At 44.4% G+C, this 26,142-nt stretch overlaps 1 protein-coding gene and 1 pseudogene across 2 annotated transcripts; one reads left to right on the forward strand and one right to left on the reverse strand.

The window, feature by feature from the left end:
* Positions 1–4,126: 4,126 nt before the first annotated feature.
* GTF2A2 (general transcription factor IIA subunit 2) lies at positions 4,127–20,874 on the forward strand. Of its 2 annotated transcripts, XM_007533804.3 has the most exons (6): positions 4,127–4,265; positions 9,530–9,631; positions 14,264–14,384; positions 15,255–15,359; positions 19,349–19,475; positions 20,582–20,874. In XM_007533804.3, exons 3-6 carry the CDS (start codon positions 14,313–14,315, stop codon positions 20,605–20,607), a joined length of 330 nt encoding a protein of 109 aa, XP_007533866.1. In that variant the 5' UTR covers positions 4,127–4,265; positions 9,530–9,631; positions 14,264–14,312; the 3' UTR covers positions 20,608–20,874. The 2 variants fall into 2 exon arrangements, with proteins under 2 accessions (XP_007533866.1, XP_060030403.1); XM_060174420.1 differs by lacking the exons at positions 4,127–4,265; positions 9,530–9,631 and adding an exon at positions 13,141–13,214.
* On the reverse strand, positions 9,346–9,725 carry LOC132533526 (large ribosomal subunit protein eL34-like; annotated as a pseudogene).
* Positions 20,875–26,142: the final 5,268 nt, after the last annotated feature.

Genomic DNA, 26,142 nt, shown 5'->3' on the forward strand with positions numbered 1-26,142 from the left:
AGCTTTTCTACAACAGATTAGTCTAATGTCTCATACTACAGTTTCAGGTGAGAGATCTGCTTTTTGGTAGACTTCTTGTCAGTGGCTGTTTAGCGTTACTGTTCTGATGTGAGCCCTCAAGGGATTTGGAAGTGTTTGACTTACTGCAGAAGTGACTGGTAGATATTGGACTGAGTGGATAGACTAATAAGGTGTATGAAATGAATGAAGCTCTCAGCCTTTCTCCTATAAATGTGGAACATGGTTAACATTGCTCAGAGAGGAGATAGGCTGAAAATAGATAATGCTAGGCTGTTCTATTGTGTTTTCATGCTATTCTCCATAACTTAGTGTGTTGTTTTTTTTTTTTTTTGGTTTTTTTTTAAGATTTTATTTATGAGAAAGATAGGAGAGAGAAAGAACCAGAAATCACTCTGGCACATGTACTGCCGGGGATCGAACTGCGCCACCTCCCAACCACAGATTTTTTTTTTTTGGTAATAAATGGATCATACATCTCAAATTAAATAAAGAGGACTTAATAAGCTCCCCCCCCCCCCTTGATAGGACAGAAAGAAACTGAAAGGGAAAGGAGAAATGGGGAAGAAGAGAGACCTCTATAACACTGCTTCACAGCTCATGAAGCTTCACCCCTGCAGGTAGGGGCCAGAGGCTTGAGTCTGGTCTCTGTGCAGGATAATGTGTGCACTAAACCTCCAAGCCCAGAATTAATAAACCTCTTAAGTTAAATCAACAATGAGAATTTATGTTCTCATAGAAAACAATCGGGTGGCTAGGAAAAAGAGTTAGGATTTCAGGTCTGCGTGGCAAGGTTAGTAAGAGGAGTGAGAGACTACTTGGTATTCAAATACAGAAGAAATTAACCTGTGGAATCTTCAAAACCCCCCTCCCCACCCTAAGGCTCTGAGTGAATTAGAATCAGCTCATTGAAGAGTCCAGTAATGTGTCTTGCCCTTAAAGTTCTAAAAGATAATTATAATTTTAAGGTGACTTTATGTCAGTAAAGGATGTCACTAAAACATGGACAGAAGTACTGTTTTCTTGACACTAATTTCGTATGCTCCGAGAAATAAAACATGCTAGAGAAAAAACAAAACGTTTGCAAAAAAGTACGGTGAAAATCAAGAAATTAATAAAAAGCATTAGGCTGTTCACTTCCAATAATGGTCCAATTCTGTCACAAAATACAAGAGGTTAAAACATTTGGATTCTGAAATGTCTGTGCATGTTTATATGCACAGTGGCTAAGGAAGTACTTAGAAAATGTTAATTAGCTCCAGGACACTTTTTGTATATGGACTTTGTGAAGTTTTACCCCCCAACAGTCTTTTTACATAACTCAAATTTGTAAATATTTGTGGGGTTCAGGGCCACTGGCTTGCATAGTCCTTAGGGTACCAGTCACTTAGAACATGGTTCAAAGATACTAATGCACTTTGATACCTATTCTTACAAAATAACTTCCTTAAGTTCACATGCTACCATTTAAACAAAATGAATGTACTGTGGTCGTTTTACTGCTATTTAGATGACACTGCTATAGCGTGAAAAATCCAGCCCTGATTACTAGAAGATACTGATGTCCCATACTAGGATTGGTCTTGGCTATACTAAAGAGAGGCAATAATTTATTTTCCTTTGACTTGTTAGGAACACAGTACCTTGTATCTTCATTTGTTGCACATCATATTTTTGCAACATAAATGAATAAAATTAATTGGAAATTTTGTTTTGACTCATTTTGTCATTTTATTATTTTAATTCCAGCCTCCTGGGCTGGAAAAGATAGTTCACCTGAAAGGGTGCCTTGCCATGTGCACGGTCCTGGTTTGAGCCCTTGCACCACGTGGGAGACACTATGGCACTGAAGAAAGTCCTTTGCTGTGAGCCTCCACTTCTGTGAATGAATGGAAAAGCTGCTGTGAGCAGTGAGATGAACAGGTACCAGTGCCCCCTGACAATCAGGGCTCCTAAGCATGATCCCTTGTGTGATTTAAGAAGGTGGAGGGTATTGATTTCACCCGGAGTTATCTTGTAAGCCCTTCAGATTGTTTTGGATGTTATGTGATCTTTATCATCTGGTGTTTTCGATTGAGGGGAGTGAAAAGTTTGTTCCACTTTTATTTATTGTTTTTTTCAATTTTTTTTTTTTTTAACCAGAGCACTGCTCAGCTCTGGTTTATGGTGGTGCAAGGGATTGAACCTGGGACTTTGGAGCCTCAGGCATGAGACTCTCTTTGCATAACCATTATGCTACTACCCCTGCCCTTCCACTTTTATTTATAAGCAAACCATTTCACAGTTAGGCTTACTTTAGCTAGTGGGAATCTACATTTGAAATCTGTAGTAAGTGGTTGAGAACATGGCATAAATGGCGTGCCTAGCTGTTACAGACCTGCTCTGAGGTTCCAGTTGGCAGCACTTGTTTTTATGTTCACTCCTTAGTCACTGTCCATCTACTTGATCACAAACAGTTGTATACTGTTGCCTTGAATCCACAGTGGGTTAACTGTACTGGCCACTTGGGGTTATGTAAAGTCAAAACGCATATTGAAGTTTTTGTTTTCCACTAAGCATAGATTGCAAATACAAATTCTCCAAGAGCGGGGGAAATAGTACAGCAGTTGTGCAGTAGACTTTCATTCCCAAGGCCCTGAGGTCCCAGGTTCAATCACAGGCACCACCATAACCGAGTTGAGCAGTGCTCTCCACCTTTCATTTGCCAAAATGAAATAACAAATCTATTTTAAAAGTACACAAATTCACTAAAAGTATTTCCCTCCCCCCTCCAAGGTTATCACTGAGGCTTGGTGCTGGTGCTACAAATCCACTGCTCCACTTTTTTTTTTTTTTTTTTTGCCCATTTTGTTGGATAGGAGAGAACTATACCCTGTAAGATAATTTTTATTCTTACCAGAACACTGATCAGCTCTGGATTATGGTGGTGTGGGAGGGGAAGGGGTGTATCTGGGACCTCAAACCTCAGGCATGAAGGTCTTTTTTTCCTTAACCATTATGCTATCACCTCTGCCCTAATTTTTACCATTTTGTAAACTACTATTTGATTAATATTTAAACATGTCTTGGGAACCAAAAAATAAAACAAAACAACCCTTCTATAATCACAGAATTTGCCTTCAATTTAGTATTGCAGGGTGTCAAACAGTACTATTACCTTGAGTCCACTTCAGAAATAAAAAGCATGCTCCAGTGGCGCAATGGGCTAGCGCGCAATACTTCTTTTAGCGTTTGCCCTTCTTCCGTAGCCAGTCGACAGCGTCAGGTTGAGCCTGATGTAAAGTTTCGAGACCTCCTTTGAATCTGGAGAGGTGGCAGTCGTTGACTATGTGGGTCATAGTCTGTCTGGAGCCGCAGGGGCAGTTCGGGTCGTCTCTGGCTCCCCAGCGATGGAACATAGCAGCGCACCGGCCATGGCCTGTTCGATAGCGATTGAGGAGGGCCCGATCATAACGTGCTAGGTCAAAGCCGGGTTGACGCTTGCAGGGGTCTGTGATGAGGTGTTTGTTCTTGACCTCAGCTGACTGCCAGCTCTGTTTCCAAGAGTCTGGAACAGAGAAGTTCAGTGTAGGCGTAGGGGACCAGATTGGGTGACGAGACGTCAAGCGTTGGACAGGGTGGGCGAAGATATCCGCGTATATTGGCAGGTCCGGTCGAGCCTAGACGTGGGAAATGAACTTAGATGATGCCGCATCCCGACGAATATCTGGCGGGGCGATGTTGCTAAGAACTGGCAGCCATGGAACCGGGGTGGAACGGATGGTTCCAGAAATGATCCTCATGGAGGAATATAATTTGGAATCGACCAAGTGGACATGGGGGCTACGGAACCATCCTGGGGCACGGTGTTCTGCAGTGGAATAGCAGAATGCCAGAGAGGATGATCGTAGTGTGGAAGCAATACTTACACAGAAATACAAAGTGGCCTCACCTTCCTAATTACTCACTTCTGGTAGAGTGGAGTGTTGTCAACTGGCTGAATTACTGTGACCCGCCCCTTCGCCACGCGCAGCGGGCCTGCCACGCCCCCGCCGCTTCTGAGTGGCTAGTGGGAGCTGCGGTGGGCGGGGCTTGCAGACCCACCCACCCCCCGCGTGTGCTTTGTCACTTCCAGGTCCCTCGAGCACTTCCGGGTCAGAGCCTCAGCCCTGGCTCGATTGAGGCGGCCGAAGAGGAGGTCTGGGAAGCAGCCGCCGCCTCCTGGTGGACGTCTGTCGGTCCCGCCGCGGGAAGAACCGTCCCCACAGGTACGGGGCGAGCGGGGTCAGCTGCCTGCTGCCCGCGGAGCGGGGGCGCGGCCGGCGGGGCCTGTCGGAGGGCAGCTGGACGGGTCTTTCCCTCCGGGCCTGAGGGCGGCCCGTTACCCAGGGGAGTGCGGGGGAGGCCGGCAGCCCACCCCGGGGACTGGGTCGGGGCCTCCTCCCGGTGTCTGTCCGGCTGTGAACTCCGACAGACGGACACATTCGGACCACTGCACCGTTGGATCCAGAAGGACCAGGACCAACGCGGAGCCTCATTTGTTTGTTTGTTTGTTTGTTTGTTTCCTTTTCCTGTTTTTTTGTTTTGTTTTTTGGAAGCCCGCTCCGGCTGATGGTGTTGCTGGGCATCGAACCTGGGACCTCAGAGCCTCAGGCAGGAGAGTCTGTTGCGTCACCATGACGCTGCCTCCCCAGCAGAGCGGGTCCCCAACAGTCACGTGGCTGGTGGCGCCCCTATAGGACCCGAACTGGCGGGACCGCGAGCCCCTTAATTTCTTTATTGGGGAGTTAATGTTTTACATTCAACAGTAAATACAGTAGTTTGTGCACGCATAACATTCCCCAGTTTCCCATATAACAAGACAACTACCACTGTCCATTATTATTATTATTATTTTCTTTAAAAATCTCCTCGCTTCCCCCACCCCCACCCCCCGCGTCTCGGCTCGCTTACTAGCTGATGTTTCTTTTGTTCCGTTTGTTTGTAAAATGGTTTTATTTTGCTTAGGAGAGAGCGGGAGCCAGAGCATCACTCACTCCCGGCGCCCACAACAAACACTGCCTGGGATCGATCACACACCCTGGATTTTTCTTTTCCGGTTTTTATCTTATTTTTAATTGTATGTGTGTATTTATTTTTGAATATTTTATTTATTCATGAGAAAGATAGGAGGAGAGAGAGAGAAAGAACCGGACACCAGTCTGGTACATGGGCTCCGGGGGATTGAACTTGGGACCTCATGCTTGAGAGTCATGCTTTACCTCCAGGGCCACTCGGTCCTCCCTCCCTTCCTTCCTTCCTTCCTTCCTTCCTTCCTTCCTTCCTTCCTTCCTTCCTTCCTTCCTTCCTTCTCAGCAGAGCGCTGCTCAGCTCTCTGGCTTCTGGTGGCGCCAGGGAATCGAACCTGGGACCTCAGAGCCCGAGGCAGGCGAGTGCTTCTGCATCACCGCGGTGCTGTCCGCGCAGCCTGTTTACTCCTGCTTGGCTCTTGCTGAGCAGATCCGAGTGAGCGGCGCAAGTCCCCGGCCCCACGGAACTTACTTTCTATTAGAAGACGTGGAAAATAAGATAAAGTGTGTGTGAGAGAGAAAAAGCGTTGATTCCATCAGAGAAGCCCAGCAGGAGGGGGTCCGGGAGTCCGGCGGTAGCGCAGGTGGCGCAAAGCTCAAGGACCGGAGTGAGGATCCCGGTTCGAGCCCCGGCTCCCCACCTGCAGGGGAGTCACTTCACAGGCGGTGAAGCAGGTCTGCCGGTGTCTGTCTTTCTCTCCCCCTCTCTGTCTTCCCCGCCTCGCTCCATTTCTCTCTGTCCTAACAACAACGACATCAATAACAGCAACAATAAAATAAAAAACAAGGGCTGCAAATGGGAAAATAAATAAATATATTTAAAATGTTAAAAAAAATAAATAAAGAGTTCCAGGCCAGTTCAGTTTCCTGGCATGGAGCAGAGCAGTTTTCTGGGGGAAAAAAGTACAGGGTGTGTGGACTGAGAGGTGAATCGACAGGCTTTCCAGCCTGGGGCCCCTAGTTGAGTCCCCAGCAGTGCGTGTACCAGAGTGATGCTCTGGCTCTCTTCCCCTCTCGCATTAATAAATAAAAATCTTAGAGTTTCTGGGCAGAGTTTTTAACACGGCAGTCAGCTTACACAAGGCCAAGAAACAAGGCCAGGAGAAAGAACAGCCTTTACAAAGACTTGGGAAGTGGCGCCGGAGGTGCCACTCCTGGCTGAGCGCACAAGGACCGGGGTTCATGCACCCGTCCCCACCAGGGGGAAAGCTTTGCGAGTGGTGAAGCAGTGTTGTAGTTGTCTCTCTCCCTCTCGATTTCTGGCTGTCTCTATCCAATTAATAAAGATAATTTAAAAAACTTAAAGACTCACGTGAGTCACTTTACAAATGGTGAAGCAGGTCTGCAGGTGTCTATCTTTCTCCCCCCCCCCCCCCCCCCCCGTCTTCTCTCTCCATTTCTCTGTCCTATCCAATGACAACAACAACAATAATTAACTACAACAATAAAACAACAAGGGCAACAAAAGGGAATAAATGCATAAATAAACATATAAAAAAATAAAGACTTGCGTAAGCAGGAACCTGTCTGTCCAAGACTAATGAGGAAGTGGGTGTGTCTGGAAGGGGAGAATGCGTCCTGAATGTCTTGAAGATGGTTAGAAAGGCTGGGGAGACAGCACAGTGGTTATGCAAAGAGACTCTCATGCCTGAGGCTCCAAAGTCCCAGGTTCAATCCCAGCACCACCACAAGCCAGAGCTGAGCAGTTATCTGGTCTCCCTTCACTCTCTGTATCTCTTATTAAAATAAATAAATTCAGAAAAAAAAAGATGGTTACAGCATTTGTTCAAGGTCAGATACAGAGGCTGCAGGTGCACAGCGACTTCAGAAGGCCTTGCCCAGGCTCACGGGAGTCTGGTTGACATTCATTGCTGGGGAAAGGACAAGCAGAGGTGCCAGGAGTGACTTGGAGAAGTCTGTGCCGGTCTGTGAACTTGGGAACCGTGGTACTTGAGGCCGAGAGACTGAGTATCTTCACTGAGTGGGTCTGAATGGAAATCGGCAGAAGGCCCTGCTTGTAGCCCTGAAAATTCAAGGAGAGGGCCCTCTAACCAAGGATAATGAGGATGAGCCAGTTAGATTAACAGAACAACCAAAAAAAAAAAAGTGTGTCCCGGAGGCTAAGCCAGGATGCAAGGCAGCAGTAATGAACTTTGTGAAATGCTCAGACCCAGTGAGGACTGGGAGCTAGAGCCCAGGATTGGCTTGGCACTGCCACTGGTGAAGTCTCCCTTCCTGTCTCCATGAGACCTGGAGACTCTGCGGACTGAGCCTGAGAGAACCTGAGGGTGAAGGGAAGAACAGAATACTCTTTCCTTAAGAGTTTTGCTGCAGGACCAGAAAGTGGTGCACTCGGTTGCGCCCCAGGTCCCTGCTTGCAGGGAGGACACTTCACATGAAGCAAGTGCTACAAGTGGCTCTTTTCCTCCCCTCTCTGTTTTTCTCCGTCCTATCAAATGGAAAGGAATTTAAAAAAAAAAAAAGGGTAGCTGGGAATGGTGGATGCCTAGTGCAGGCACCAAACCAGTGATAACCCTAATGCCAATAATAAAAAAGTTTTTAAAATGCTGCAGAGAAATAGAGTATCGCTGATGAGGGCCATACGCTGGTACTTCTCATAAAGATGGGAGAAGTAGCTACCTGTGTGTTGATAGCAAGTGCGAATGTGAGAGAAGGCATTGAATTCATGGGGTAGCATCCCTGGCAGAAAGACTGTTGGTTACAGATGGAATAGAGCCTGGCGAGTTCAACTGTAGTTACAGGCAGAGTATTATGGGTACATATTTCCAACTGGTTTGATTTTTTTTTTTTTTTTTTTTTTACCAGAGCACTGCTCAGCTCTGGCTTATGTTGGTGTTCGGGATTGAACTTGGAACTTTGGAGCCTCAGGCATGAGAGTCTCTTTGCAGAACCATTATGCTGTCTACCCTGGCCTCAATTTGATACAATTTTGATTCTGGAAGTTTTCATAGCACAGTTTCCACAATAAAGTAGAAAGTTTTATATCACACTTAGCTACATTAATAATATTTGCTATTAACCTTTTGTCATTTATTTACTAACAAATAGTTATTGAATACATAGTAGTTACTTTTTTAAAGTTACTTCATTTCATTATTATTGGATAGAGACTGAGAAATTGAGAGGGTGGGGGAGAGACAGAGAGACACCTGCAGCCTGGCTTCACCACTTGTGAAGCTTCCCTTCTGCAGGTGGGGACCAGGGGCTTGAACTTGGGTCCATGCTCACTGAAATATGAGCATTTAACCAGGAGCGCCACCACCTGGCCCCTTCGTAGGCACTTTTCTAGGTAGTAAATAAGTAACTGCAAAGAGCAGTTCCTGAGGAACCATATGAGTATCTGAGAACAGCATTAGAAGCAAACGCAAGAGCTACCACCCAGGCCCTAAAGCAAGAGTAGCTTTCCAGTGTGCCGAGCAGAGCAAGCGAATGTCTGCTCAGGGACAGTGGAAAGCACATTTGTAGAACTTGTGAACCACTGAGAAGGGCTTTCTCTGTTCTGTAGACAGGATGCTGCCATTGGAGTTGTTGAAGAGATAGGAGAATTGGTTTGGTTTAAAGATTCACAAACTTTATTTCTTTGCATGAAAGAGAAGTCTGTATGTGGTGGTGCAGAACTGAACCTGGGCCCGCCGGCATGCAAGTCCTATGCTCTAACATGCTGAGCTATCTACAGGGCCCCTGATTTAGGTTTCAGTATGGCTGCCCTTGGGGGCTGGGACGGGAGGTAGGGAGACCGCTTAGTGGCCTGTCACTGTAATCTTAGTGGCCGATGATGGTGGCTTTGTATTAGCAGTAGCGTCGGTAAGGATGGAAGGGCTCTGCCTGTCTTTAGACCAGAAGAGCTGAGTGGCCGGCCCAGAGATGGTGTAGTGGATCAAACGCTGGACCCGCACGCATGGGATCCCGAGTTTGATCCCCAGCATTGCATTTGCCAGCGTGATGCTCTGGTTCTTTCTTCTCCTTTCAGATAAGTAATTTTAAATGGAAGAGCTGGAAGGATTAGCTGTCAGGTTAGATGCAGGATGAGAGAAGGTAATAGTGATGAAGGCTTTGCTTTTGTTTGTTTGTTTTTTTTTTCAATATATTTGCCTTATGTTACAATGGCAGGGGAGACTAGAACAGTGCTCCACTCTAGCTTGGTGCCTGCGACTAAACCCTGGGCTTTGGAGCCTCAGGCATTAACGTCTTTATGCATAGCCACTGTGCGAAAAGTCTACAGCCCCAAGTCCACTGACTGAGGTTTTTATTTTATCACTCAGAAATGCTCCATTGATTTAGCTTGCTGACTTTGTGCTCGCGCCTTCAGCACTTCGACGACTATTTTCTGCTCCTCAGTTAAGGAAAGCAGGCTTGATCATGTCAGGGACTCGCTTAGCTCACAGGGAACCACCCTAGGCCCGGCTGACATGCTTTTTTTTTTTTTTTTTTGTCTTCCACAGCCTCTTAAGGACTTTAGGCCTCACCGCACGAACCCCACGAAGTCTGCCTGGGCACACACCACACACAAGATTTGGGTGCCTTCCAGCCTTCTTGGTGTAAAGGTAAGCGGGGCTATGACCCGGGCTTCGGGACTGCCTAGTTTTGTTAGAGGTGTGTTGCGGGATAGCTACATGGGTAGGTCAGTCGTTGGACCATGTTGGACCATTGTGAATGCCTGTTAACGCTGTTCCTGGAAGAGGAAAAAAGCTTGACTAGGGGTTTTAAGCTCATTAAAAAAGCCAATTTAGATTTACCTCTTGGGCTGAAATTTAGTTGTGTGTGTGTGTGTCCCCTTTAACCTGAGCACGGATCAGCTCTGGTTTATGGTGGTGATGGGACTTCAGAGCCTCAGGCATCGAGTCTGTTTGCATAACCATTATGCTGTTCCCCCACTCCATCTTTTCTAAGTAATGCCTCTCCCCCCCCCCTTTTTTGCTTCCAGGGTTATCGCTGGGGCTCAGTGCCTGCACAACGAATCCACTGCTGGAAGCTTTTTTCCCTTTTGTTGTTGTTGTTGTTATTGCTGTTGTTGTTGTTGGATAGGACAGAGAGAAATGGAGAGAGGAGGGGGATGGGGGAGAGAAAGACAGACACCTGCAGACCTGCTTCACAGCTTGTGAAGCGACTCCCCTGCAGGTGGAGAGCCGGAGGCTCAAACCGAGATCCATAGCACTGGTCCTTGCGCTTTGCACTACCTGCGTGTAACCCGCTGCACCACCATGAAGCATTATGCTTCATGCTTTCATAGTGCTTAGACATCTAGAAGTAGAATTCCTGGATCATACGGTATTTGATAGAGGCCATTCTCTGTTGTTTTATCCGGGCTGGCTTCACGGCGGGTAACAGAGATGACCAGAGATACACGGCTGGGCTGAGAACGCAGCTTAATCTTTATTCACGAACGGGCAAATCACCACACCATGTGCTTTTCTCCATCATCCTCTCTCTGCTGCTGCTGCTGGGACTCTGCCCGTCCTTAGCATAGGGGGCGGGGAGAAAGCGGGGCGCGAAACTAGCAAGGGGCAAACCAATTCTTCTCAGAGGTGGGGGGAAGGGAACATACCAACAATTCTCAGCGGTGTGAAGTTATGTGTCATTGTGGTTTAGATTTGCGTTTTCCTAATAATAGGTAACGTGGAGCATTTTTCCTGTGCCTGTTGTCCATGGCTTCTTTGAGAAGTCTTTTCAGATCTTCTGTCCCTCCCTTTTCCCCCCTAAGATTTATGTATTTATTTACTTTCGAGAGGGGTGGGGTGAGGGAGAGAGAGGAGGAGGTAGGGAGAGATGGGGGTGAAGAAGGAGAGAACTAGAGCATCATTTTAGCCCTGCGAGGGAACTCAGGAAGGACCCTGTGCACATCCAACACACTAGCCACTGCAAAATCTCCGCGGTCACCTTCTGCCTGTTCGTTCCTGCCGAGGGTGGATTTGTTGTTGAGCTGTGTGTATTCTTAATACATTTTAGGTATTAAGCTATTACATCTAGGGCATGCAAGTATTTTCTTCCTGTTCCACCTTGTGGTTTCTGTCACAAGACAGACTTTTTTTTTTCTTTATTTCCTTTTGTTGCCCTTGTTTTGTTGTTGTAGTTATTATTGATGTCATTATTGTTGGATAGGACAGAGAGAAATGAAGAGGGGGAGAGAAAGACAGACACCTGCAGACCTGCTTCACCATTTGTGAAGCGACTCCCCTGCAGGTGGGGAGCCGGGGGCTCGAACCGGGATCCTTACACCGGTCCTTGGGCTTCGTGCCGCATATGTTTAACCCGCTGCGCTACCACCCGACTCGCAACAAGACAGACTTTTACTGTTATGGCTGGTGTGTTTATTTCTGCTTTTGTTCCCTTGGCCATTTGGCCATTTGGAGTCAGGTCTCCAGAGACCGTTGTGAAGCTGATGGCGAGCTGCAAGTGTACATTTCCCTCTGTTTGATGGTTTCTTCTGTGTGTGTGTGTTTGTGTGTGTGTGCATGCAAACTCGAGAGTGTGTGTGTGTGTGCGTGTGCGTGCATGCATTCTTTGGTTTTGTTTCCTCATTTTGCCCACATAGATGGTTATCATCCATTATTTGCCTTTCTGCTTCAGAGTTTTACCACTTCTCGACCCACTTGAGTTTCTTCCATTTTGCTGCATAGGGCAAGATTATCACTTTTTATTTTGGGTTGTCAGAAAACTCATGATTCATTTTTACCTAAAAAAACATAGAGAAAAAAATGTCATGACTTTCTAGCAACCCAGTAAGTGAATAATCTTCTGTTGTGTGTGTATTTTAAAGTTATTTTTTTTCAGGTAAATTAAGCTTTATTGGACACAAAAACATGTTAGGAGACGGGGGAGGGAGGAAAGGAGAGAGAGAGAGAGAGAAGAGGACCCACTTACAGGCTTTATGGTCACTTGGTGCTCCCAGGAGAGAGTGCGCCCACAAAGGTTCATCCCTTTAAAGCCAAAGGCCCCACCTACACCTGCAGCCACTCCCATTTCTGGTGGTCCTTCTCTCCTTCAACATTCCCCCGTCTAGGAGCATGGACCCAAAATTCTTTTGGGGGTGTTGAAGGACGGACTTTTGTGCTTCTGTAACTGCTTCCTGCTGACATGTGGGCAGTTGCCTGGTTGAGCCATACTCCTAGACACACCTGTACTGACCCTAATAGTTCCCTAGGAGGGTAAGGGCTCTGGAGAGGTGAGATTTCTGGACACTTCTTGTGATCCTCTGTGCAGGGTGGTCAGGGTGGGATCTGGGACTTGGTGGAGGCTTTATGGTCACATGGTAGTCCTGGGAGAGAGTGATTTTATTCTTTTTTTAAAGATTTTTTTTTAACTTTATTTAATTTGATAGGACAGAGAAATTGAGAGGGGAGGGAGAGACACCTGCAGCACCACTTTACCACTTATGAAGCTTTCCTCCTGCAGGTGGGGACCAGGGGCTTGATCCCAGGGCCTTGTGCATGGTGACATGTGCACCACGGCCTGGCCCCTGATTTTATTCTTTGTAATAATAATAATAATAGTTATTATTATTATTTGCCTCCAGGGCTTTTGCTGAGGTTCGGTGCCTGCACTATGAGCCAACTGCTCCTGGAGGCTGTTTTTTCTCTTCTGTTGCCCTTGTTTTGGATCATTGTTATTATTATTTTGATAATTGTTATTTGTCGTATGCTTTACATTGGTTTGTTCTAGCCCTCCCCTGCCAAGAGAATTGAATCAGTCCTGTTAATTTCGCGGGTCTGCTTGGCCCCGCCCCAAGGAACCCCGCGAGAGTTCCAAAGTTGGAGAGTTCCAGAGTGGCAGAGTGAGAGAGAGTGCTTGCGCCGCCGCAAAGAGACAGCAGAGTTCTGTTTGGTGATTAGTTTGTCTTAGTTTATGAATCGTTGTTCCTGAATAAAGAAATACAGCTTCCCTGCCCAGTCGTTGTCTCCGCGTCTCTGTTACCCGCCGTGAAGCTAGCCCCGCCAGCTAGAGCCGTAAAAATTGTAACAACAGTTATTGATATTATTATTGTTATTGATATTATTATTTTGATAATTGTTTTCATTGTTGTTGGATAGGACAGAGAGAAATCCAGAGAGGACAGGAAGACAGAGAGGGGCAGAGAACGATAGACACCTGAAGACCTGCTTCATCACCTGTGAAGCGAACCTACTGCAGGTGGGGAGCTGGGGGCTCGATCCAGGATCCTTAGGCCGGTCCTTAGGCTTTGCGCCGTGTGCGCTTAACCCACTGTGCCACTGTTCCTTTAATGATTATTTTAACCATCACTGTCTGTTGACCTCTTCTATGTCATTTCTAGTGTTAGTTCTGAGACCTATCATCCTCTCCCCCCCTTCTCTCTCTCTCTTTTTTTCTTCTTACCCCCAGAGCACTCACTGCTCAGCTGTGGCTTATGGTGGTGCCTGGGATTGAACGTGGAATCTTGTGCGTGAAAGTCTGTTGTGTGAACTGCTGTTCTATCTCCTGGACACCCGATCGTCTTCTTCTGGTTTTCTAGTATGTGATGCTCTAGGCTTTAGTTTGGGATTCTCTTAAGTTGATCAAGACCATGGGTGTAGAGGAAGCGGGCAGCAGGGAGGCACTTCCTCTTTAATGGACCAGTTCCTGATCTAAAGTTCACACCTGCTTACTGGGCTGCAGGTCTCTGTCCACAGCCGCTGAGCTCCCCTCTGAGACTTGTTCGGAGCTCCCAGGGAGTGAGGCAGGAGGCGGCCTCAGCCCTGGCCAGGCTCACTGGAGCCCTGCACGAGAGTCCTCACTTTCCCCCCACTTTACCTGTCAGCATGGTCAGTTCCAGCTCCCCTCTCCCTGTTCCGCAGTCTCTGGGAGCCCCTGTCCATCCGCCATCAGATCTGCCGATGCTGGGATCAGCCATCAGTGGAAAACTGTTGAGAATTATCTCTGAAATGTAACTGATTGAAGGTTGTGTTTGGAGGGGAGGTCCTTCTACAGTGGTTTATTTTGCCATATCTGTGATGTCAGAAAGATGTACATTCAGTGACTTTTATGCCTTTGCTTTGTGTGAAGGAATACGAATGCCTATCGGATTGCAGACATATTAGAATAATTGTTCTTTATCATTCTGAAATGCTTATATAGTAATTTGCAGGCATGAAGAGTTCTGTTAGTATATGTTAGAATATATGAGGCAGATTGTGTTACACACATGATTCACAATTTTTAATACCTTCCTATTAAATCTTCAGAACATCAATGCAAGCGTGAATAAGAAAGGCAGTTTCTTCCTCCTGAAACATGGCATATCAGTTATACAGAAATACCACTTTGGGAAACAGTCTTCAGGAGAGCCTGGATGAGCTCATACAGGTGGGAGACTAGAAATTGACATTTTTATTTACATCAAGCTATAATTCTTGTTACATCCCCTCTCCCAGGTGAAGAGGTCAGAGGTTAACTATCTTCAGCTGTTTGGGCCAGCAAGTCAGTATTGAGTTGGCTAACCTCAGACTCACATACATTATGCTGTCGTGACTTACTGAATAATGTTATTGATTATGAGGTTGTTGGGTGGGGGAGTTAGTATCATGGTTATACTCTTGTAACTGAGGTTCTGAGATCCTAGGTTCAATCCCCAGCATAAGCCAGAACTGAGCAGTGTTCTAGGAATGAATGAATGAATGATACAGAGGATAGATAGACCACATCACTGCTCAGCTCTGGTTTATGGAGGTGCTGGGGATTGAACTTTAATCCTCAAGAGTTTCAAACATGAAAATCTTTAGCAGAGCCATTATGCTTTCTCTACCCCCCGCCCCAGCCCAAGAAAGGTATGTTCTGTGTGGCTTTTAAGATAACTTTGGACAAAGGTATTTTGAATTTATATTTCAATGTTAGAAGAATTAACTTTACTTGAACCTCATATCTAAGACTGTATTATTTCTATTTGGCTTCATGTATTTTCAGAGCTTTAAAAAGAATTACTTGTGGGTTTTTTTTGTTTGTCTTGTTTATAAGTATATATTTATAATGTTACTGGTCTGTGAAGTAGGCTGTGTCCAGACAGTACAAGAAAATATTGGCAACTATCTTTGCATCTAAAATTTAAGTTATGGTAAAGGAAAATAAGGGGTTTAGAGACTATGTTGAGTTTTAGATGATAATTTACACTTTTTTTAAAAAAATTATACTGCTTACCATTCTTTCCTAATACATTTTATGAATTTTACTTTATCTCAGTCTCAACAGATCACCCCCCAACTTGCCCTTCAAGTTCTACTTCAGTTTGACAAGGCAATAAATTCAGCATTGGCTCAGAGAGTCAGGAACAGAGTCAACTTCAGGGTAAGGACATCTTCCTCAACCTACAAGCTTGCACTAGTGGCTGTTACAGCATTTTCTAGGACTCCTACAATTTTTTTTTTTTGCCTCCAGGGTTATCACTGGGGCTCGGTGCCTCCATTACGAATCTACTGCTCCTAAAGGCCATTTTTCCCATCGTGTTGCCCTTGTTGTTGCACTTGTTGTAGTTGTTATTGTTATTATTTTCATAGCTGTTGTTGTTGTTGGATAGGACAGAGAGAAATCAAGATAGGGGAAGACAGAGAGGGGGAGAGCTTATAACTAAGTTATACTCTCAATTAAATTGACCCACCTAGTATGTAATGTAGGACTGTTGTTAGATTTTTATTCCACTGTTTCACACATCCACCTGTGTGCTTGGCCACTTGGTTCCCTGGAAAGTTACTAAAATTTCAGACCTCTGAAACATTACCGCAGAAGTGAAGGGAAGTGACCGAGTAATCTGTAGGTTCAGTTGAGGTCTTCAGACCAACCACACCCACCCACAGTTATTTCTCAAAACTTGATGTTACTTCTTACCCATTCTTTTACTCCCTTTTCTTTCTTCTTTGTTTCATTTTTCTTTTTTATTTTGTTTTGGTCTTTTTGTATATTTATTTATTTTGCTAGAGTACTTTCAGCTCAGGCTTATGGTGGGAGGAGGGGAACATGGGACTTTGGAGAGTCTCTTTGCATAACTATTATGCTATCTACCTCCACCCGTTTTTCTTTCTTCCTTTGTTATTTTGCCACCAGGGTTATTGCTGGAGGGGCTTGATACTTACTGTTAGCTGCCTTCTCTCCCCCCTTTTTCTCTATTTTTTTCTTCTTCTTTGTTTTTGTTTTTATAACAAAAGGTGAGAGACAGAGGGAGGCAAAAAGAAAGGAGAGACACAACATTCACCACATGTGAAGCTTCCCCCCTACAGGGGAGGACTGGAGGCTTGAACAGGTGCACTCACTCTATCTACTAGGTGAGCCACCACCAGGCCCCAACTCTCACCTATTCCCATGTAACGTGGCTTATAAACACCTAAAGTCGTTGTGGCTTTTCTAGTGGCTTTGTCTTGTAATAACATAATATAATGCTGTTTGGTTACTATATTTACCTTTTACACCTCCAAGGTACAAACACAATGTAGCAATTAAAAGATAAATATTGATGAAAAGAGATTCTGCTTAGGAGAACCTCAGTGCTTGGGGTTCTAAATTAGTGTATTCTCGGGGCCAGGTGGTGGCACACCTCGTTAAGCATGCATATTACATTGTGCAAGAACCCAGGTTCAAGCCCCTCGTCCCCAAATGCAGCTTTACAAGTGGTGAGGTAGAGCTGCAGGTATCTCTCTCTCTTGCCTCTTGTCTCCCCTTCTCCTCTCAATTTCTGTCTCTCTCCAATAATAAACAAAAATATTTTTTAAAAATAGTGTATTCTCATGTCAATTCATGTTATTTCATGAATCATGTTAATCTAAATATTAGACAACATATATAGTAATCATATATCTGCAATTTACAGTGATTTTAAAAACTGTTTTATTTATTTATTGGATAGATACAGAAATGTAGATAGAAGGGGGAGTTAGAAAGAAAGAATGACTGCCAGCAACACTGCTTCATCCCTTAGGAAGCTTTCCTCCTGCAGATGGGCATGGGGGCTTGAACCATGATTCTTGAGCATTTTAACACACATGTTTTGCTAGGTGCACCACCATCCAGCCCGCTACAGTGAAGTTTTATAGCATTTTAGTTTTACACACAAACACACACAGAGAGAGAGGGAACATATATCACATCACAGCTGACACATTCTCAGCATACGTGAGCCTTCATATCCCGACCATAAATTTCATGAGCATGGCTTGTTCAGATTTTAGGCACAGCTACTACCAAGTGGACGTGACAGTAACCCGCATGTTCAGGGGATCATTGGTTCCACACAAGTTCAGGAGCACCAGTACTGAGCACTGAGGTTAGCATTTAGCTATTGAGCCTTGCAGAGACTGAGCAGATCCCAGGAGCAGATCTAATTTTAAAAATGTGTTCTGCCTCACAACAATTTTAAAAAAAAATGTGTTTTGCATTTACAATTTGTCTTAATTTATAAGTTATTTTCCCCTACACTCCACTGAAACTTGACAAGTTATTTGCTCCTAAACCTAAAACCAAATTTGTGGTGATAGTATCGGTTAGTTTAAAATGCTTGCTTGCTTTGAGACTATAGTGTCCTCACTTCTGTTCTCTGCATCTCTCTCTCTCTCCCTCTCCCCCTCCCCATACCATATTCAGTTAGTTAAGGCCAACTTGTTCTACTTTTTAAAATCTCCCCATTTCTGTTGCCCCCTTGCTGCAACTATAGTGCTAAGAGAAGCCTCTGTCCTCTGGCCTCCAGCCCCACGTCTTCCCTTCTGGGCCCCCATTGCACGCAGTCCCTCCTTTCATGGTGCACTCTCACTGTATTCACAGATGTGTGTTGCTTGATGACAGCAGGACACACACACACACACACACACACACACACACACACCATATAGCCTGGGTGTGTGTGTCTCAGGCTTCATGCTCGTGAATACAACATGCTCACCATGCTCTTCAAAAATGTGTATGTGTCATAGTGGATAATGCCTTGGACTCTAAAGCACGAGGTCCCAAGTTCAGTCTCTAGCAGCACATGTACAGAGTGATGCTCTGGTTCGTATTCTCTCTCTCTCCCATATCTCTACCACAAATTAAAAAAAAAAAAAAAAAGAACTTTTTAATCCTTCTAATACTCAAGTGCACATTCTTGCTCCTAAAAAAGAAAAACACCATAGTGGTCCAGGAGGTGCCACAGTGGTAAAGCTTTGGACTCTCAAGCATGAGGTCCTGAGTTCGATCCCCAGCAGCACATGTGCCAGAGTGATATCTGGTTCTTTCTCTCTCCTCCTATATTTCTCATTAATAAATAAAATCTTTAAAGAAAAAAAGAAAAACACCATATTGTCAATAGGAAGAAAATTAATCTGAATGGCTCACTCATCTGAATTAAGTCACAAACTGAAAGTTTGTAGGAAATGCCTGTTTTTTGTTTTTGTTTTGTTTTTTTACCATTTCAGAAAAGTACATGTAAGATGGTGCTTTAAAAAGCCTTTACAAGGGTGGGGGAGATGGGTTAATGGACACACATAGATGGTTCAGTCCCTTAACCCACCGTCAGCTGGATCTGAGCAGTGCTCTGGTAATTAATTGATTAATTAGTTAAAAACTATTTATGGGGGCTGGGAAATGGCTCATCTGGTGAAGCACACACTTCCTGTACGAGGATCTGGATTGGAGTGCCTGGCACCAGGGGAGCTTCATGGGTGGTAGAGCAGTGCTCCTTTTCTGTCTCTCCCCTTCTCTGTATCTGTATGAATCAGAAAGAGATACATGTATATCAACGAGGAGTTATGGAAGCCCCAACACTGTTTACGGAAAAATTCAAGTGAGCTTTCATGTTGTTGCCACTTGAGGGCAGTAGACACTAACATTGAGATCTCCATACAGTTTTTCCCTCAAATCCAGGTAATTCAGACTCTTCACAGTGCTGAAAATTGTCTGCTAACTAAAATACACTTGTAACACTTATCTCCGCATATTAGGGTTTCTTTCAAGTGATAGCATGGAAACAGAATTATGTACTTGGAGCCCAGGTAGTAGCACACCTGGTTAGATGCATAATTACCACATTCAAGGACCCAGGTTCAAGTCTGCACCCCCCCACCACACCCCCTGCTTTCCACCTACAGCAAGTACCGCCTGTGTCTCTGTCTCTCTCCTACCCTGCCTCCCACTCCCCTCTCCATCCTACCAAAAATGGGGAAAATGCAAGGAAAAAAAAGAGTCATGTACTTGGCAACTATGTTTTCTTAAATTGCTTTGGAGAAAAATGCGGCTTTTCATGGTATATGTAAATGTCTCGTTGTAAAGGGAGAAAATGCGGCTTTTCATGGTGTGTGTAAATGTCTCATTTAAAGGGCTCGCTGAACACGTACCGATTCTGCGACAACGTCTGGACTTTCGTGCTGAACGATGTCGAGTTCAGAGAAGTGACAGAACTCATTAAAGTGGATAAAGTCAAAATTGTAGCCTGTGATGGTAAAAGTAAGTGTTTGCCTGGCTCTTGCAAGTAAAGCTCTTGTTTTTATGGGTCATTAAAAAAAGGCCTACTTTGAAATTAAGGCAGAAAATAGCCAATGGCCCACCACTGGGGAGAGAGACCTGGCTTCTACTGTAGATCAGACAAGTTCCCATTTGGTGGTGTCAAGCATCCCTCTACCTGACCCTAGGTACAAACATCTCAGGGACACATAGGTGCTGCAGCAGTTGAATCTGCGTGAGAGAAAGCCAAGCAAGCCGGTGAACTTCTCTCTTCCCTATTTGCAAATTTTGATGATTTAGCCTTTGGTTTCTTTGTTAGTGGACACAGATACATTTTGTATTTAAAAGGCAATTATTTAAAGCACTTTAACTGGGCGCAAGGACCTTAGCAGCCGTAGATACCCATTCCTCTTCTCTGTCACACAGCTTGTTCAGGTGCTTAAATATCTCAGACTATACATGCGACTTTGCTTTTTGTTCCATGATTGGGTCTCGGTATTTTTGATTTGGGGAGTTGCTTTCTTGTTTGGTTTTGATTGCTCTTTGCTAACTATTTTCTGATCAGAACCACTTGTGTTTGAGTCAGTTAGTCCTAAAATTAAATAGCTCTGCCACTTCCCAAGAAGAGTTTTGAAATGCAACAAAAAGGGAAATGTAGAATACCCCACACTGTTTACAGTCTTAGAAAAATTTCTTTCCAAAATTAAAGCGGCTATTTGGCTTCTAGACTTAGTTTATGTAGTTACAAAAATTCCATTCCAGGTACAATGTTACCTTAAAGTAAGCCCCTCCCTTCCTCCAGCCCCTTTATCTCAAGGTCCTTTGTGGTTTAAAATTTGGAGTTAGAAGGTGGCTTTCTTTTGTATAAATATGTGCAAGGCGTTGTCTTTTTACCTCTATCTTAAAAGTAAAGTTAGTTAAAAATCAAAAAACAAAGAAATAAAAAGTGAAGTTAGTATGTTCCCAAGGTGTTTGTTTCTGCTGGGTCAGCTTCCTTGCTCTCCCTCCTTGATCACGACTACACCTTGGTCAGTTCTGTTTGATTTTTGAAAAGATATTCTTAAAATGAAGTGCTACTTGAATTAACCTTTTCTCTTCTGTTCCCCTAGATACTGGCTCCAATACTACAGAATGAAAAGAAAACAGCGGCTTTTTTAATGCCATTTCTGTTGTTCACTTTTTTTGAAGAGAAGCTTAGAAGAGACTTTTTTTTTAATTTATTCTAACATTGCAGAAATGACTACACTGTGTTATATACCATTAGAGAATTCCACTAGAGAAACTTACAAGTCTGTAACCTCTCACATAACCCTTATAAGACAGCATCAGAGACAACTTTTCTAATGACCAAACATTGTTGCCTCCTCAGACCATTCTTTAATAAATTCATTTTAAAACTCGATGTGAGTTGTAATTGACTGTAATTAAGCTAACACAATGAAGTCTGCTTAGCTTTATCAGTTTGTAACTCTAGCTGGTGAAAGTATCAGTAGGGAAAAACCAAAATCTAGAAAAATCCCTTTTTCAAAGCCAAGGGTAGTCGTTGGTGTGAGACATCTCTTAAGTAGAGGTCACTGAGAAAGGGCTGGACAGTAGTTGGGGAGGTGGCGCGGTGATAAATGAAGCTTTGGACTGTCAAGCATGAGGTCCTGAGTTTGATCCCTGGCAGCACATGTGCCAGAGTGATGTCTGGTTCTTTCTCTCTCCTCCTATCTTTCTCATAAATAAAATCTTTAAAAAAAAAAAAAAAAAAAGGTCTGGACATTGGCCCTGGAAGTGGCACGGTGAAGAGAGCTGTGCCCTCACCAGTGTGAAGGAGAGTTCAGTTCCCAACACTGCATACCCACAAGTGAAGCTCCGGCCACTCTGTCTTCCTCGCTCATTAGTAAAAAAATCTTTTATTTTTAAAAAGAGAAAAAGAAAAGATTAGACAATATGTACACAGCTTCCAGAGCCTCAAAACAAAAACCCTATTTCCAGCAACATGCTGTGTGAATTATTTCTTGGGCAGATTTCAAGCGTTGTAGTGCCATTTCACCAGCTAGTTATTAGATCGTGAATGGTAAGTTGTACAAAATGTGTACCCTGTCTGTGTGCTTGAAGTTTCCCTCTCTGTCAGTCTCTAGGGAATCTGGCAGAGGGCACAGAACTTTGGTGGTAGGTGTGGTGTAGAGCTAGATCCTTGTAATCTTATAATCTTGTAAAACATCATTAAATCACGAATAATAGTCCAGTTCTCAGGTAATACAGGGTATCGAGAGTTTACATCTCATTCCATCAATCAAAGCCAAGCCGTGTGCTTGGGTTCACCACCACACAGGCCTTTGCTCTGACCTGGGTGGGGTGCAGAAGTCAGAGCCTGGGATTCCCTCCATCTGTTCTCAGCTGCCCACACCATGTGTGTCTTCTACCCTTGGCACAGTGTGCCTGTACTTCACTCGGACTGCAGAAGAATCACACTCCTCTGTGCTCTCCCAGTGATTCCAGAGAATAACTCGCTCAGGTGGAAGAAGGCAGGGGGAAAAAAAACACTCGCCTACTGTCAGGACTTAAGAGTAGACTTTGGGCTTTTTGTGATAATGGAGTTGGGTTTTGTTTGTTTTGGTTTTATTTATTTATTTATTGAGATTTTATTTGTTAGTGACAAGGGAGAGGGAGGAAAGAAAAGAGAGCCAGACATCACTCTGGTACCCGCTGCTGGAGTGAACCCAGGACCTCGTGTCCCACCTGTAATTGGTTGTCTCTAGAGGCACTACCTATCTGCTATCTTCACCTGAATGGTGGACAAAAAATGATCTCTAGGTTGGATGCCAAACTGGCCATCGTCTGCTTATTGAAATCAATCTTTGGCTAATTTGAAAGGAAAAATACTTTATCTGTTAGTAGACATCAACATAGTGTCATAAAAGTGTTACCTGCAGTTTTGAGTGAGTCAAAATTTCCACTAATGTACATATTTATGAAATTTGGACTCAGAAATACCGAGCAGAAGGTATAGGAAAGTAGCAAATACAGCTGAGATAACAGGATAGATTACTGGAAGGCTTGGAGGTAAACAGGCATTTTTTTTTTTTTAACCAGAGCACTGCTCAGCTCTGGTTTATGGTGGTACAGGGATTGAACCTGGGACTTTGGAGCCTCAGGCACAACTGTCTCTTTGCATAATCATTATGCTATCTACCCCTGCCCACAGGCAAATTGTTACAGGGCCATTAATGGTCTTTGAAGAGGAAAGACATAAGCTGAAATCTATAGAGAAATGGGAATTAGTTTGACACAGAAGAGTGACTGTGAGAATAAAGAAGAGTCCCAGAGCAGGGCGGTTTTATTGAAGTCAACAAAGCCTAGAATTCAGGCCGCTAACAAACGAATTTGTTAGAACCTACTGACCAGCATGCCAACTCACAGTTAAGTAACAAAGTTGACAAATCAGAAATTTCCAAGCTGGGTGGAACTTCAGAGGCTATGCAGTAACTGCACAGGAGGTGGCACAGTGGATAAGGTGCTGGACTTAGAAGCATGAGGTCCCGGGATCAATCCCTGTCACTCACATGTGCCTAGGTACAGCTCTGACTCCTCTCATAAATGAATCGCACAAAGAAGATGCAATAAATTGAACCTCATGGGCTGGGGAGACAGCATAATGGTTATGCAAAAGACTTGCATGCCTAGAGTTCAGAGGTGTCAGTTCAACACCTAGCACCACCATAAGCCACAGCTGAGCAGTGCTCTGGTCTTTTTGTATCTCTCATTAAAATAAAATTAAATAAAAAACACAAATAAATTCAAAATTCAGTGTTCAAGAAAATCCAAAGGCAGCTAGAGTGATGTTCTGGTTCTGTTTACATTTTTCTCCTGTTAAAAAATACATCAGAGGGAGTCGGGCGGTAGCTCAGCGGGTAAAGTGCACGTGACACGAAGCGTAAAGACCTGTGTAAGGATCCTGGTTCAAGCCCCTGGCCCACCACCTGCAGGAGAGTCGCTTCACAGGCGGTGAAGCAGGTCTGCAGGTGTCTTTCTCTCCCCCTCTCTGTCTTCCCCTCCTCTCCATTTCTCTGTTCTATCCAACAACAACAATAATAACTACAATAATAAAACAACAAGGGCAACAAAAAGGAACAAATAAATATTAAAAAACTAAGGGCAACAAAAGGAAATAAATATTTTTTAAAAATACATCAGAGTGGGCTGCATAAGCACACACGATACCTACCATGTGCAAAGACCCGGGTTTGCACCCCTGCTCAAAGCTTGGGGAAGTTTCACAAGCAGTGAAGCAAGTCCTGCAGGTGCCTCTCTGTTTCTTCCCCTTCACGGTTGATTTCTCTGTCTCCAACAAATGAATAAATAAAAGATTGATATATATTATATATATATATATATATATTTTTTTTTTTTTTAATGATCTTGCAGTCTTTGTTTTGGCAGCCCATTCTAAATAATGCCTTGTAAGTTGGTAAAAACTCATCCAACTGCTTGTCTTTCACATTTTCTAGCTGTAAAGGGGTTGGGATAACCCATTTCATCTTCTAAGAGACACAGGAACTTGGCGACATGCAACAAGAGCACTGCACAGAAGAATGCTCCGCACCTAGTTCTCCTGAATGCCCCAACTCTCCTATTTGATTCTGTGAGCCTTCAAACATTCTTATTCCTGGAGAGCTTGATTTCAAAACTTAACTCTTCCGCCCCTGGGAGTTAAATCAACCTCTGCTTCCCAGATATTTTTTAATATTTTCTTTTTTAATTGGCTAGAGACAGAGAAATTGAGAGTGGACAGGGAGAGACAGAGAGACACCCGCAGCCCCCCTTCATCATTTGTGAAGCTTTCCCCCTGCAGGTGGGGACCAGGGGCTTGAACCCGGGTCCTTGTGCACTGTGATGTGTGTGCTTAAACAGATGCACCATCACCTGACCCATTTTTTATAATCTCAAAATCAGATATGAAAAAAGTACTAAAGTTTCGAGAGCAAGAGAAGGGGAAATGATTAGAAAAACAGGTGGCATAATTCTATTTTTTTTTAAATATTTTATTTTATTTATTTATTCCCTTTTGTTGCCCTTGTTTTATTGTTGTAGTTATTATTTTTGTTGTCGTCGTTGTTGGATAGGACAGAGAGAAACAGAGAGAGGAGGGGAAGACAGAGAGGAGGAGAGAAAGACAGACACCTGCAGACCTGCTTCACCGCCTGTGAAGCGACTCCCCTGCAGGTGGGGAGCCGGGGCCCGAACCGGGATCCTTATGCCGGTCCTTGTGCTTTGCGCCACCTGCGCTTAACCCGCTGTGCTACAGCCCGACTCCCCTGGCATAATTCTATTTTTATAAAGCAAATGGTCATGACTGATCAGTCTCTTTTTTCCCTCCACAACCCACATCAAGTCCTTCTGTCTTCAGTCATGCACCTTAGCTGAACAGAATTCCTTTTCTGGTTGGGAGACCTTAAACTCCATTCTAGAAATACCTATGTCCTTACTTCTCCAACTATGTGTGTTACTGCAACCTTCCGTTGACATCTACAACCGAACAAGGAGGTACCACGGAGCTCTGCGAAGTTCCCTCCATTGCTGACCACTAGCCATGTTTTCCTTTGTTTGGGAATGCTGAGTTCTAACTGTAAACAAAAGGAATTGGGGACCATGCAAGTAATTGCCATATGGATGATGTTATCAGCACACAACTGACACGTAGCATAGGATGTAAACTCAAAAGGATTTTTTTTTTTTAACATGATTGGCTAGAGACAGAGAAATTGAGGGGGAGGGAGGTAGAGGGGGAAAGACAAATCGAGAGGGTAGGGGAGATAGAGACAGAGACACCTGCAGCCCTGCTTCACCACCCGTGAGGCTTTCCCCCTGCAGGTGGGGACCAGGGGCTTGAACCCAGGCCCTTACTGTAATGTGCCAAGAGAGCTCTACTTCACTAGGTAGACTGGATAGCAAATATCAAATATATCAAGTCCTAACCCCTGGAATATGTGTTTCCTTAGATGAGGAAACTGGGGCCAGGCGGTGGCGTACCTGCTGAGTGCACATGTTACAATGCTCAAGGATCCAGGTTCAAACCCCCAGCCCTCTCCTGCAGGCGAGGCGGAAAGCTTCATGAGTGATCAAGCAGGGCTGCAGGTGTCTCTCTTGCTCTTTTTTTTTTTTTTTTTTTTTTCAAACCAGAGCACTGTTCAGCTCTGGCTTATGGGGATGCAGGAGATCAAACCTAGAACTTCAGAGACAGGCATGAGAGTGTTTGCATAGCTATTATGCTATCTACCCTTCACCCCTTCTCGCCTCTATTTCCACTTCCCTCTGGATTTCTCTGTCTCTATCCAATAAAATAAATAAATTCTCCTAATGTGATTTTTTTTTTTTTTTGGACTCCAGGAAATTGAGATGGAAGAGGGAGAGAGAGGGAGTGATAAAAAAAAATACCAGCAGCCCTGCTTCACCACTTGTGAAGCTTCCCCCCTGCAGGTGGGGACCAGATGCTTGAACCTGGTTGCTGTAATGTGTGCTCTACTGGCTGTGACACTGACCAGCCCCTCTATCTCTCTATTTGAAGAACTTAAAGAACAGAAAGGTTGAGTGTTGTATGCTTTACATTGGGTTCTAGTTCTCCCCCGCCAAGAGAATTAGATCAGTCCAGTTAATTTCGCGGCCCGCTTGGCCCCGCCCCGAA

Source organism: Erinaceus europaeus, chromosome 16, assembly GCF_950295315.1.
Source record: "Erinaceus europaeus chromosome 16, mEriEur2.1, whole genome shotgun sequence".
Lineage (NCBI taxonomy): Eukaryota > Metazoa > Chordata > Mammalia > Eulipotyphla > Erinaceidae > Erinaceus > Erinaceus europaeus.

Bases quoted from the DNA above. Each gene is read 5' to 3' on its own strand.
- GTF2A2 (XM_007533804.3), top strand. From the start codon at position 14,313: ATGGCATATCAGTTATACAGAAATACCACTTTGGGAAACAGTCTTCAG. The intron at 14,385-15,254 runs GTGGGAGACTAG...ACTTTATCTCAG, and splicing joins GCCTGGATGAGCTCATACAG to TCTCAACAGATCACCCCCCA. The intron at 15,360-19,348 runs GTAAGGACATCT...TCTCATTTAAAG, and splicing joins GGAACAGAGTCAACTTCAGG to GGCTCGCTGAACACGTACCG.